At 41.7% G+C, this 14219-nt stretch overlaps 1 protein-coding gene across 1 annotated transcript in view; it reads left to right on the plus strand.

The window, feature by feature from the left end:
- The window catches only part of babam2 (BRISC and BRCA1 A complex member 2), a 183674-nt gene extending 172786 nt beyond the window's left edge, over nucleotides 1–10888 (plus strand). The window contains exons 9-12 of the mRNA XM_035752769.1: nucleotides 2393–2463; nucleotides 6989–7071; nucleotides 7214–7367; nucleotides 8711–10888. Coding sequence (XP_035608662.1) covers nucleotides 2393–2463; nucleotides 6989–7071; nucleotides 7214–7367; nucleotides 8711–8774 — 372 coding nt within the window. The 3' untranslated portion in view covers nucleotides 8775–10888. The remainder of the gene's footprint in view (nucleotides 1–2392; nucleotides 2464–6988; nucleotides 7072–7213; nucleotides 7368–8710) is intronic.
- Nucleotides 10889–14219: the final 3331 nt, after the last annotated feature.

Consider the following 14219-nt stretch of genomic DNA (forward strand, 5'->3'; position numbering starts at 1 on the left):
ATGGTTTGAGATTCCTCCCAATGTGTTCTCCAATCTCATAAACCATTTTATAAAAAGGCTCAGTGCCGTTAACTTTGCAAGGTGAGGGTGCACATACACAAGTATTGAAAACGGGGGTCAATATTCTTTATGATTATACAGGTAAGACAGAACAGGTAGAGGGCAGAACACACACGGATCCCCTACCAAATCAACCCCCCCCACCCCAAAACCAGACTTAAAGCAGGCATGATATAAACTCAGCAAAAAAAGAAACGTCCTCTCACTGTCAACTGCGTTTATTTTAAGCAAACTTAACACGTGTAAATATTTATATGAACATAAGATTCAACAACTGAGACAAACTGAACACAGACATGACTAACAGAAATTGAATAATGTGTTCCTGAACAAAGGGGGGGTCAAAATCAAAAGTAACAGTCAGTATCTGGTGTGGCCACCAGCTGCATTAAGTACTGCAGTGCATCTCCTCCTCATGAACTGCACCAGATTTGCCTGTTCTTGCTGTGAGATGTTACCCCATTCTTCCACCAAGGCACCTGCAAGTTCCCTGACATTTCTGGTGGGAATGGCCCTAGCCCTCACCCTCCGATCCAACAGGTCCCAGACGTGTTCAATGGGATTGAGATCCGGGCTCTTCGCTGGCCATGGCAGAACACTGACATTCATGTCTTGCAGGAAATCACGCACAGAACGAGCAGTATGGCTGGTGGCATTGTCATACTGGAGGGCACATCATGTCAGGATGAGCCTGCAGGAAGGGTACCACATGAGGGTGGAGGATGTCTTCCCTGTAACGCACATCGTTGAGATTGCCTGCAATGACAACAAGCTCAGTCCGATTATTCTGTGACACACCACACTAGACCATGACGGACCCTCAACCTCCAAATCGATCCTGCTCCAGAGTACAGGCCTCGGTGTGATGCTCATTCCTTTGACGATAAACGTGGATCCGACCATCACCCCTGGTGAGACAAAACTGCGTCTCGTCAGTGAAGAGCACTTTTTTCCAGTCCTGTCTGGTCCAGCGACGGTGGGTTTGTTCCCATAGGCGACATTGTTGCCGGTGATGTCTGGTGAGGACCTGCCTTACAACAGGCCTACAAGTCCTCAGGCCAGCCTCGCTTAGCCTATTGCGGACAGTCTGAGCACTTATGAAGGGATTGTGCGTTCCTGGTATAACTCGGGCAGTTGTTGTTGCCATCCTGTACCTGTCCCGCAGGTGTGATGTTCGGATGTACCGATCCTGTGCAGATGTGGTCTGCCACTGCGAGGACGATCAGCTGTCCGCCCTGTAGCGCTGTCTTAGCCGTCTCACAGTACAGACATTGCAATGTATTGCCCTGGCCACATCTGCCGTCCTCATGCCTCCTTGCAGCATGCCTAAGGCACGTTCACGCAGATGAGCAGGGACCCTGGGCATCTTTCTTTTGATGTTTTTCAGAGTCAGTAGAAAGGCCTCTTTTAGTGTCCTAAGTTTTCATCACTGTATCCTTAATTGCCTTACCGTCTGTAACCTGTTAGTGTCTTAACGACCGTTCCACAGGTGCATGTTAATTAATTGTTTATGGTTCATTGAACAAGCATGGGAAACAGTGTTTAAACCCTTTACAATGAAGATCTGTGAAGTTATTTGGATTTTTACAAATTATATTTGAAATACAGGGTCCTGAGAAAGGGACGTTTAGCTGAGTTTACAAGGGTGCCAATAACACATCTTTTAGTAGGGAAAAACTATTGCTTATTGAACAAAATCTTTCTCTGAGCAAATGTATTAGTATACTTTTTGTTGAGTATACAAAATATAGCTCAGTACTTATGTTATTTGCTTTGTACGGTCTTTTTTGCTCATCTTTGTCAAGGGTCCCAATAATTTTGGAGGTGACCATATTAATATAAATCCCTGATTGTTTGTGTCACAAAACTGTCATAGCCATCATGCTTATTAGAGTCACTAAGGGGTCACTGGGTTGGCGACTGACCCCGAGTGTAAACGTGCGTAACTCATCCTCTGATACACTTTATAGTTTGACATCTCAGCTCTTTGATATCTGCACTCATTAAAAACGCTGACGTATAATGTCGGAGTATTGATTGATGCTCAAATGATATGGTCTCGTCTTCCTGAGAGGTTGTATATACCAACCAGGGTCATCCTTGGTAAATTTGAATTCAAGTCACTCAATTGAGGAAGTGATTTAAATTGAAAATGATACAATGGAAAAATGTGTGAAATAAAAAGCATGTTATTTTCTGTGTATTAGGTTGACTTAACTTTTCAAGATGCCAACCCCAAAAGTTACATTTTAGTATTGTACAGTTCTGTTTCAGCTGGTATTTGCCTGGTAATCAAGTATGTATTAATTTATCTCCCTCCCTCCCTCCTCAGGTGCAGTATGTCATTCAAGGCTACCACAAGAGGAGAGAGTACATTGCTGCCTTTCTCAGTCACTTTGGAATGTGAGTCTGCGGTATGTGTGCGCGCATGTATGTGAGAAAAAAACAGAAATATCACTTACAGTGGGGAGAACAAGTATTTGAGAGGGCTGTAATTTTTATCACAGGTACACTTCAACTTGTATGATTTTTAAGTAATTAATTAGCATTTTATTGCATGACATAAGTATTTGATACATCAGAAAAGCAGAATTTAATAGTTGGTACAGAAACCTTTGTTTACAATTACAGAGATCATACGTTTCCTGTAGTTCTTGACCATGTTTGCACACACTGCAGCAGGGATTTTGGCCCACTCCTCCATACAGACCTTCTCCAGATCCTTCAGGTTTTGTGGCTGTCGCTGGGCAATACGGATTTTCAGCTCCCTCCAAAGATGTTCTATTGGGTTCAGGTCTGGAGACTGGCTAGATCATTCCAGGACCTTGAGATGCTTCTTATGGAGCCACTCCTTAGTTGCCCTGGCTGTGTGTTTTGGGTCATTGTCATGCTGGAAGACCCAGCTACGACCCATCTTCAATGCTCTTACTGAGGGAAGGAGGTTGTTGGCCAAGATCTTGCGAAACATGGCCCCATCCATCCTCCCCTCAATACGGTGCAGTCGTCCTTTCCCCTTTGCAGAAAAGCATCCCCAAAGAATGATGTTTCCACCTCCATGCTTCACGGTTGGGATGGTGTTCTTGGGGTTGTACTCATCCTTCTTCTTCCTCCAAACACAGCGAGTGGAGTTTAGACCAAAAAGCTCTATTTTTGTCTCATCAGACCACATGACCTTCTCCCATTCCTCGTCTGGATCATCCAGATGGTCATTGGCAAACTTCAGACGGGCCTGGACATGCGCTGGCTTGAGCAGGGGGACCTTGCATGCGCTGCAGGATTTTAATCCATGACGGCGTAGTGTGTTACTAATGGTTTTCTTTGAGACTGTGATCCCAGCTCTCTTCAGGTCATTGACCAGGTCCTGCCGTGTAGTTCTGGACTGATCCCTCACCTTCCTCATGATCATTGATGCCCCACGAGGTGAGATCTTGCATGGAGCCCCAGACCGAGGGTGATTGACCGTCATCTTGAACTTCTTCCATTTTCTAATAATTGCACCAACAGTTGTTGCCTTCTCACCAAGCTGCTTGCCTATTGTCCTGTAGCCCATCCCAGCCTTGTGCAGGTCTACAATTTTATCCCTGATGTCCTTACACAGCTCCCTGGTCTTGGTCTTTGTGGAAAGGTTGGAGTCTGTTTGATTGAGTGTGTGGACAGGTGTTTTTTATACAGGTAACGAGTTCAAACAGGTGCAGTTAATACAGGCAATGAGTGGAGAACAGGAGGGCTTCTTAAAGAAAAACTAACAGGTCTGTGAGAGCCGGAATTCTTACTGGTTAGTAGGTGATCAAATACTTATGGCATGCAATAAAATGCAAATTAATTACTTAAAAATCATACAATGTGATTTTCTGGATTTTTGTTTTAGATTCCGTCTCTCACAGTTGAAGTGTACCTATGATAACAATTACAGACCTCTACATGCTTTGTAAGTAGGAAAACCTACAAAATCGGGAGTGTCACTGTATGTCCTGTCTGGTCCAGCGACGGTGGGTTTGTGCCCATAGGCGACGTTGTTGCCGTTGATGTCTGGTGAGGACCTGCCTTACAACAGGCTTACAGTTCCTCAGTCCAGCCTCTCTCAACCTATTGTGGACAGTCTGAGCACTGATGTTGTGCGTTCATGGTGTAACTGGTGTAACCTGTCCCGCAGGTGTGAAGTTCAAATGTACCGATCCTTTGCAGGTGTTGTTAAACGTGGTCTGCCACTGCGAGGACGATCAGCTGTCTGTCCTGTCTCCCTTTTGTGCTGTCTTAGGTGTCTCACAGTACAGACATTGCAATTTATTGTACTAGCCACATCTGCAGTCCTCATGCCTCCTTGCAGCATGCCTAAGGCACGTTCACGCAGATGAGCAGGGACCCTGGGCATCTTTATTTGGTGTTTTTCAGAGTCAGTAGAAAGGCCTCTTTTAGTGTCCTAAGTCTTCATAACTGTGACCTTATTTGCCTACCGTCTGTAGGCTGTTAGTGTCTTAACGACCGTTTAGGTGCATGTTCATTTAATTGTTTATGGTTCATTGAACAAGCATGGAAAACCGTGTTTAAACTCTTTACGATGAAGATCTGTGAAGTTATTTGGATTTTTATCTTTGAAAGACAGGGTCCTGAAAAAGGGACGTTTCTTTTTATAATGAATTTTTTTAAGGAATTTGAAATTATTTATACTGTTACTTTTGATACTTAAATATATTTAAAACCAAATACTTTTAGACTTTTACTCAAGTAGTATTATACTGGGTGACTTTTACTTGAGGCAGTTTATATTAAGGTATCTTTGACTTTTACTCAAAATTGACAATTGTGTACTTTTTCCACCACTGACGATTCAGCTGCCCTGCGCGCCGGGTAAGCCAACTGTTGCCACACATTTCATGTGTCTGAAGGTACAAATCCTACCTTCTGGGCAGGCCCAGAGAACAAATCAAAAACGGATGGCTCAGATGACCGTGTCAAATAGCAGACAAAAGAAAGTTACTGTGAGATTGTTTAAAACCATTACAAGAGAGAGACTGCCAGCGAATGCAGCAAAGTGATGCTGTTTTTATGAGTGAGTTCATGCTGAAGTTCTTACTGAGCACTGTCAACACTTTGTATTCAACACTTTTATAAGCCACAAAACGCGCATTCTTCTTATTTCCACTCAGCGCTACAACAAGCACTGCAGCCGTAATGAATGAGAAGGAATGTGTATCTTTCGACTTGCGTTGTTGTTATTTTTAACTTCTTGGGTCTATTTTAATATCAAGGAATAATTCGGTGCGACTCGAGTTTCCTCATCAGCTGGAAGACGAGTGTCCCTTTTTGGTCAGTGTCAGTGGAGGAAAGGGAGAGCGGAGGGATGTTGAGGCAGACCCTCAGACTTCTGCTCTCTCCCTCTGCTGACACTGATCATCAGATGCAGGCACCATCAGCCCAGTAAAATAAAAAGCAAATAATTGAAATGTATGCTCACTCAGCTGTGCTTCACAAGTAATACAACAACGCATCTATTACCGGTGTGATCATATAACCACAGCCATTATGCTGATATATTAGCCACTTTCAATGTAACATACTGAAACAAAATGAAATGTGCAAGAGATTTTGTTGTAGTCAGAACACATCGGAGTATGATTCTATTGCATTGACATCAAATCAAATTGTATTTGTCACATACACATGGTTAGCAGATGTTAATGCAAGTGTAGCGAAATGCTTGTGCTTCCAGTTCCGACAATGCAGTAATAACCAACAAGTAATCTAACGAACAATTCCAAAACTACTGTCTTATACACAGTGTAAGGGGATAAAGAATATCTACATAAAGATATATGAATGAGTGATGGTACAGAGCAGCATAGGCAAGATACAGTAGATGGTATCGAGTACAGTATATACATATGAGATGAGTATGTAAACAAAGTGGCATAGTTAAAGTGGCTAGTGATACATGTATTACATAAGGATGCAGTCGATGATATAGAGTACAGTATATACGTATGCATATGAGATGAATAATGTAGGGTATGTAACAGTATATTAGGTAACATTGTTTAAAGTGGCTAGTGATATATACTGACCTCGCCTTCTGGATGATAGCGGGGTGAACAGGCAGTGGCTCGGGTGGTTGTTGTCCTTGATGATCTTTATGGCCTTCCTGTAACATCGGGTGGTGTAGGTGTCCTGGAGGGCATGTAGTTTGCCCCCGGTGATGCGTTGTGCAGACCTCACTACCCTCTGGAGAGCCTTACGGTTGTGGGCGGAGCAGTTGCCGTACTAGGCGGTGATACAGCCCGCCAGGATGCTCTCGATAGTGCATCTGTAGAAGTTTTGAGAGAGTGCTTTTGGTGACAAGCCAAATTTCTTCAGCCTCCTGAGGTTGAATGTTAACTTAAATGTTGAAGAGGCGCTGCTGCGCCTTCTTCACGATGCTGTCTGTGTGAGTGGACCAATGTTATAAAATACATTTGCTTCGTTGTTTCTGATGGTAGGCCACTTTGGAAGACCTACATTATGATAAAATAGCCACAGGAGCATACATGGTTACAGCTGTAACTTAAAGCAGGTACAGCCTCAAGTTTGTACTCAGCAGACCTGAAATTTGCTCAGTACCGAATATATTTACAGGAAATGTTGCTCCAACCAATTTAATGTGTAAACCTAACCAACGTTTCAGCAACACAGAGCCTTCTTCAGTGTTGGAAAGCCCCTGCATTTGAAGAGGGCTCTGCTTTGCTGAGAAGTTGTTTAGGTTAATAAAAAAATATATATAATAAAATTAAAAAGCTTTACCCATTAAGTTAGGAGCATGTATAGGCAGTGCTACTTTCTTCTTAGCAAGCACATTTTTGGCATTGTATTTGATTAGTATGGGGCATGTGGACACATTACAGTGTCTATATAAGAAAGGTGTGCGTGCGTGTGTGTGCGTGCATGCTTGTTGCAGGGGGGTGGTGGAGTACGATGCAGAGGGATTCACCAAGCTCACCCTTCTCCTCATGTGGAAAGACTTCTGTTTCCTTGTCCATGGTGAGTTCCACACAAACACACACACACACACACACACACACACACACACACACACACACTTCTTTCCTACATTGATCCCCACGTCACCTCTTTCTCACTATCTCTCTATCTTTCTCTCCCCTTCTCCCCTCTCCTCCTCCAGTGGACCTCCCTCTGTACTTCCCGCGGGACCAGCCCACTCTGACTTTCCAGTCTGTGTACCACTTCACCAACAGTGGGCAGCTGTACTCGCAGGTGCAGAAGTCCTACCCTTACAGCCCCCGCTGGGACGGCAACGAGATGGCCAAGCGAGCCAAGTAAGACAGTCAGTCTTGCATCCCCCCCACTAAATGGTTAGGATTGAGGGAGGGGAAGCTGATCCTAGATCTGTATCTAGGGGATGCTTTGTTCACCCCGTAGCATACTGGACAACAATGACCAGTATGACCAACTATACCATACAATAATGACTTACACTGAGTGCACTTTTACATTAGGAACGACTTCCTAATATTGAGTTGCACCCGCTTTTGCCCTCAGGGCAGCCTCAATTCGTCGGGCGTCTACAAGGTGTCAAAAGCGTTCCACAGGGATGCTGGCCCATGTTGACTCGCGTTCCACAGTGTCAAGTTGTCTGGATGTCCTTTGGGTGGTGGACCATTCTTGATACCCAAGGGAAACTGTTGAGCGCGAAAAACCCAACAATGTTGCAGTTGTTGACACACTCAAACCGTTGTGCCTGGCACCTACTACCATACCCCGTTCAAAGGAACTTTTATCATGCCCATGGCCATTTGAATGGCAAAGATACACAATCTATGTCTCAATTGTCTCAAGGCTTAAAAATCCTTCTTTAACCTGTCTCCTCCCCTTCAGCTACACTGATTGAAGTGGATTTAACAATTGACACCAATAAGGGATCATAGCTTTTACCTAGATTCACCTGGTCAGTCTGTTTCCTAAAGTCTCGTACACTTTAGTGTATAATTATCCATAATACAGGATGATAATGATACAAATCGAATTAATTTGTTAAGGCCTTTGTAAACTACTAGTTAGCAAGAAACGTGCAAAGCTGTTGAACCTGCAACCATCTTTGGACCAGCTCTCCCTCGCCAAATACATTTTATCTCAATCTAACTAATCTGGGATAATAATGCAAAAAAATCCCTGTCGCACTAACAATCACAATAACAGTACGACCACCTAATCGCTTTCATCGAAAAGGCATATCACTACGCCCACCGTGGTGAAGATTTGTATGCAAAATAGATGTGATATGATTTATAAATGTATGGCTCTCCCAACTTTATCCTACTCTACCTTTTTTATTTTTTAACATGAACCAGTTAACCCTGTTTGTGGTTTAATTGCTTATCTCCAGCTGACCATGCTTACTTTGCACAGAACAGGAGTGCTTAACTATAAAAGCAGAGGTTTTGTCCCAAAGTTGATGGTTACATGGAATAGATATGTCATTGTCTTTGCTTATATCGCCGGTCTCCAAGGAAAGTCAGTATTCTATTGCTGAAAGAGCAAACCGGTGCTTTGCTTTTATGGTCAGATAAGTACTGGTGCACTTCCAGTAAATCTGTATCTGTCTAAATTACTTTTATTGCTCTCTTTCTCGCTCTCTTTATCTGTCTATCTTTCTCCACAGAGCATACTTCAAGAGCTTCATCCCTCAGTTTCAGGAAGGGGCCTTTGCCACTGGGAAACTCTAGGACTGAAGTACAGCAGTGTGTTCGTGTGTGAGCATGTGCGTGTGTGATTGTGTGTGAATGGACTGCATGATAGTGATAATGTGCTTACTGTACGGGTACTCTCTAACGCCACGTTGAGCATTTCATGCTTTTTCCTACACTGTCTGTTTTTCCATTTTATTAAGTTGTTTTTTCTCCTTTCTTAAAACTAGAGGGAATGAAAGTACTGAAAAGCTGTTACTAAAATGGTTTGGAGTAGTAGGTCAGAACCACTTGTTACATCAACAGACAGATGTGGGGCTTGCCCAGCCAAAGTGTTACAACTTCAAAGCAGACGTCACTTCTGATCTTCAGAGTGTTTGTCAGAGAACTGGAAAAGTGCCCTTGAAGGGGAATAACGGAACCCCTCTGACTCATTGCTGGACTGTCTGTCAAAGTGTTCACCTTTCTCAGTCAGGGACAGTGAGGTAGAGCGAGAGCTACGTCACCAGGTTATGCAGCTGCTCACTCACTGCAGTGCTAGATAGAATTTTGATGAATAACACAAAAATAATCAACTTTAGTTAACAGTGATCATACAAGATTCGTGAAGGTTACTGCTCAAGCAGCAACACACGCACGAGGGGACTCCTCATAAACACAAAACACTGGCAATTTTCAAAATAGCCTGCATCAGACTTTAGCACATAACCCAACAAAGCACACCTTTATTGTCAGAAGCGTCATCAGACCTAGGTGGTAGCCTATATAATTTCTCATGTTCAATGCTCTGTAAACCAAGCAGAAAATGCTGTGCTCTAAAGATGACATAGCCACGCAAATACATTAGGAGATAATAGTTGATCTGAAACACTGTTCTCACAACCTTTATCTCCAAAATGATGTCGCTGGTGTATTTTGTAATATATTGCGCAGTAGGCTATAAGTTTTTTTTAACCAGGCTCGAATCCTTCCAGGCTGAAAACATACAAGAATACTTTTCCATTTTATAAAATGAGCCTACATTATTACATTCTCTTGCTCGCTCCAGGCAAATCGCTTGCATCATTTAGTAAATCATTGTCAATAGTCTACCGATTTAGAAAATGTAAATGTGGGCTAATAATAAATGTAATAATAGCATATGTGATCTACCCCAATGAAAAGTTTGAAAGTGAGCATAAATCACATTTCGATAGATGCATGCATCAGTACCAAGGCTATCTATTATATCTGCAACGGAAATTATTTTACATGGATAGGTTTGCTTTCAGCTGGCTGCTGTAGTGAATTTACAATTTTATAAAACATTTCTTCCATAAATGAGCCGTATAGCCCGTATGTGTCATCCAATGATGTGGACGTTATGTTGCACACTCACTAGTCTTTCCCTCTCATTTTAGTATATATATTTGTATATATATGTTGCCGTAATGATCTGATCACACCTTGCAACAATTGATGTAGCCTACAGTCAGAGATGGAAGATGGGCAATGTTAATTGGCAGGTGGAATGATGTCCAATGGGGTTGCATGGTTAAAAGTGGGAGGCGGGATCAGGTTGGCTCCTTTCATCCTTGCTTGGCAGAGATCTCAGAAAAGGTCAAAGGATGAATCTGCTACCCAAATTGATCACAGAAAATGTTTAAGACAATTCTCACAATTGATTGGGCTTCCCGAATTTAGTATATTCGCTGTGACCAAAAGTTTAATATTTTTGTAGATTTGTGTTATTCCACAAAGTTCTATCTAGCGCTGCAGTGAGTGGGGAGCTGCATAACATAGTTGTAGCGCTATCTTGCTCTCCCTGAGTGAGAGAGGTGAGCACTCTGACAGAGGGGTTTATTCCCCTTTAACTGTTTGACTGGAGCTCAATGTGGGAAAGATCAAGATCAGCGGTTCATCTTCATTCATATCAAACAGTGGGGTGGGGCCAAACCTTGATCTTACCATTACCTGATTACATTCTACACTTGTCTTAATCCTTGCCTTGAGAAGTCCTCCTTAGTACTATGTACATTGGAGAATACTGTAAAAACCTGTGATCGTATTTTGACTTACTACATGACAGTTTTTACTGAATTATGTTTTTCTGTTATATTTTTGTTTCACCAACATCTCAATCAGTCATTTTCCCAATAAACCCTCAAATCATATACTGTCCAGAAATACATTATTTCAAAGTTGATGTGATTGTAAGCCACTGAGATGCACTGTGAATTCTGGCCTGTGCTAAATGTACTGTGCCTTCAGAAAGGATTCACACATCACATTTTGTTGTGTTAAGTGGAATTAAAATAGATTTAATTGTAATTGTATGTCAGTGATCTCCACAAAATACTCATGTCAAAGTGGAAGATTCTTTCTGGGTAATCTCAGAGTTTTGCACACCTGGATTGTAAAAAAAAAAATCATCCCATTAGTCTTTTTAATGTTCTTCAAGCTCTGTCAAGTTGCTTGTTGATCATTGCTAAACAGCCAGCGATTTAAGTCAAAACTTTAGCTAGGCCATTGAGGGACATTCATTGGCATCTTGGTAAGCAACTCCAGTGTGCATTTGGCCTTGTGTTTTAGGTTATTGTCCTGCTGAAAGGTACAATTGTCTCCCAGTATCTGTTGGAAAGCAGACTGAAACAGATTTTCCTAGAGGATTTTGCCTGTGCTTAGTTCTATTCCGTTACTTTTTATCCTAAAAAAAAACTCACTAATCCTTTGCGATGACAGGCACACTGATAACATGATGCAGCCACCACCATTTGTTGGATTTGCCCCAAACATACCACTTTGTATTTAGGACAAAAAGTTAATTTCTTTGCCACATTCTTTGCAGCATTACCTTAGTGCCTTATTGCAAACAAGATGCATGCTCTGTCATTTAGGTTAGTATTGTGGAGTAACTACAATGTTGTTGATCCATCCTCAGTTATTGGTCACGATTAACTTTTCCTCTCCATATCATAACGCATTTATTACACATCTATAAGCATTTCATGAACGTGTTATAACAGGTTTAAAGACGAGAGGAGAGAACTCGAGACAAAGGGGTTGTTTCAGAATGACCAGAAGCTGATCTGTTATGATCCGCATTAGGTTAATTAAATATATCCATAGCATATGTATAGCACATTTATGTCATGCAAAAGCTCATATTTGTGTATCTTAATAGATGCATTATTACAATGACACTGTAGTGTCATTATGGCCATACCAGTATTACTGAATATGCCAAAACGCCAAACCACATTTTTTAAATCATGCTGATATATAAGTTAGCCTGTACCAGCCCCATTTCCCCCACCTTCTGATCCTTCTTCTCACTTAGGTCAATGGTGCATGATGATTCCCACAGGGTTGAATCCTCAGGGTCAATTTTACGGATCAAATCTTGTAGTTGAGGGTCATAACTCATTAACAGCCCTCCACATCACAGTTAAGTTGGTCGTACTGGTCTATAATGCACACATGGAGTCAAAGTAAAGTCAAATAAATTGTCTCATTCATGAAACATTTATAGCTAAGCACTTCATGGTAATTAGAGCTGAAGTCGGAAGTTTACATACACTTAGGTTGGAGTCATTGAAACTCGTTTTTCAACCTCTCCACAAATTTCTTGTTAACAAACTTTAGTTTTGGAAAGTCGGTTAGGACATCTACTTTGTGTAATTTTTTCAACAATTGTTTAAAGACAGATTATTTCACTTATAATTCACTGTATCACAATTCCAGTGGGTCAGAAGTTTACATACACTAAGTTGACTGTGCCTTTAAATATATTGGAAAATTCATGAAAATGACATCATGGCTTTAGAAGCTTCTGATATGCTAATTGACATAATTTGAGTCAATTGGAGGTGTACCTGTGGATGTATTTCAAGGCCTACCTTCAAACTCTGTGCCTCCGTGCTTGACAACATGGGAAAATCTAAAGAAATCAGCCTAGACATCAGAAAACAAATTGTAGACCTCCACAAGTCTGGTTCATCCTTGGGAGAAATTTCCAAACACCCTGAAGGTACCACGTTCATCTGTACAAACAATAGTGCGCAAGTATAAACACTATGGGACCACGCAGCTGTCATACCGCTCAGGAAGGAGACGCGTTCTGTCTCCTAGAGATGAACGTACTTTGGTGTGAAAAGTGCAAATCAATCCCAGAACAACAGCAAAGGACCTTGTGAAGATGCTGGAGGAAACAGGTACAAAAGTATTTATATCCACAGTTGGCCATAATGACCATTGTTATGTTATGAGGAAAAGGGGGAATGCTTGCAAGCCGAAGAACACCATCTCAAACGTGAAGCACGGGGGTGGCAGCATCATGTTGTGGGGTGCTTTGCTGCAGGAGGGACTGGTGCACTTCACAAAATAGATGGCATTATGAGGGAGGAAACTTATGTGGATATATTGAAGCAACATCTCAAGACATCAGTCGGGAAGTTAAAGCTTTGTCGCAAATGGGTCTTCCAAATGGACAATGACCACAAGCATGCTTCCAAAGTTGTGGCAAAATGGCTTAAGGACAACAAAGTCAAGGTATTGGAGTGGCCATCACAAAGCACTGACCTCAATCCCATAGAAGATTTGTGAAAAAGCGTGTGCGAGTAACGAGGCCAACAAACCTAACTCAGTTACACCATGTCTGTCATGGAGGAATGGGCCAAAATTCACCCAACATATTGTGGGAAGCTTGTGGAAGGCTACCCAAAACGTTTGACTTAAGTTAAACAATTTAAAGGCAATGCTACCAAATACTAATTGAGTGTATTTGTCGCGTTCGTTGGAACATACTCAGACCAACGTGCAGCATGATCTGGGTTCCATATCTTTTTTTATTTAAAGTAAGTGAACCACACAACAAAACAAAGAATGAACGAAACAAACAACAAACCGTGACTACAGAGGTGCAACATGCACTAACTCAAAACAATATCCCACAAAACACAGGTGGAAAAAAGGCTACCTAAATATGATCCCCAATTAGAGACAACGATAACCAGCTGCAACCAAGGGCTCTCTATGGTCAGGGCGTGACCTACTGGGAATGTGATGAAAGAAATTAAAGCTGAAATATGTAATTCTCTCTGCTATTATTCTGACATCACACATTCTTAAAATAAAGTGGTAATCCTAACTCACCTAAAACAGGGAATTTTTACTAGGATTAAATGTCAGGAATTGTGAAAAACTGAGTTAATGTATTTCGCTAAAGTGCATGTAAACCTCCGACTTCAACTGTAACTGTGCAGTTTGCCACTGATCTACATCAGCTATCTTAAAGGTCTTTGCAGTCAATGTACTGTCATTTCTATTTTTATATTCATAAAGCATTTATAAATATGCCTCACTTATTAAAAAACAGACCAGTGATACAACACAATGTTAAAGAAAATATTAACATATTATTTTCCAGATGTAACGTTAGCACATAAAACCATTGCCGAGGACATTTTTCAGTTGGACTTTTCTAGAATACGTTTAACAAAGATT

The sequence above is a fragment of the Oncorhynchus keta genome, chromosome 35, assembly GCF_023373465.1.
Source record: "Oncorhynchus keta strain PuntledgeMale-10-30-2019 chromosome 35, Oket_V2, whole genome shotgun sequence".
Taxonomy (NCBI): Eukaryota; Metazoa; Chordata; class Actinopteri; order Salmoniformes; family Salmonidae; genus Oncorhynchus; species Oncorhynchus keta.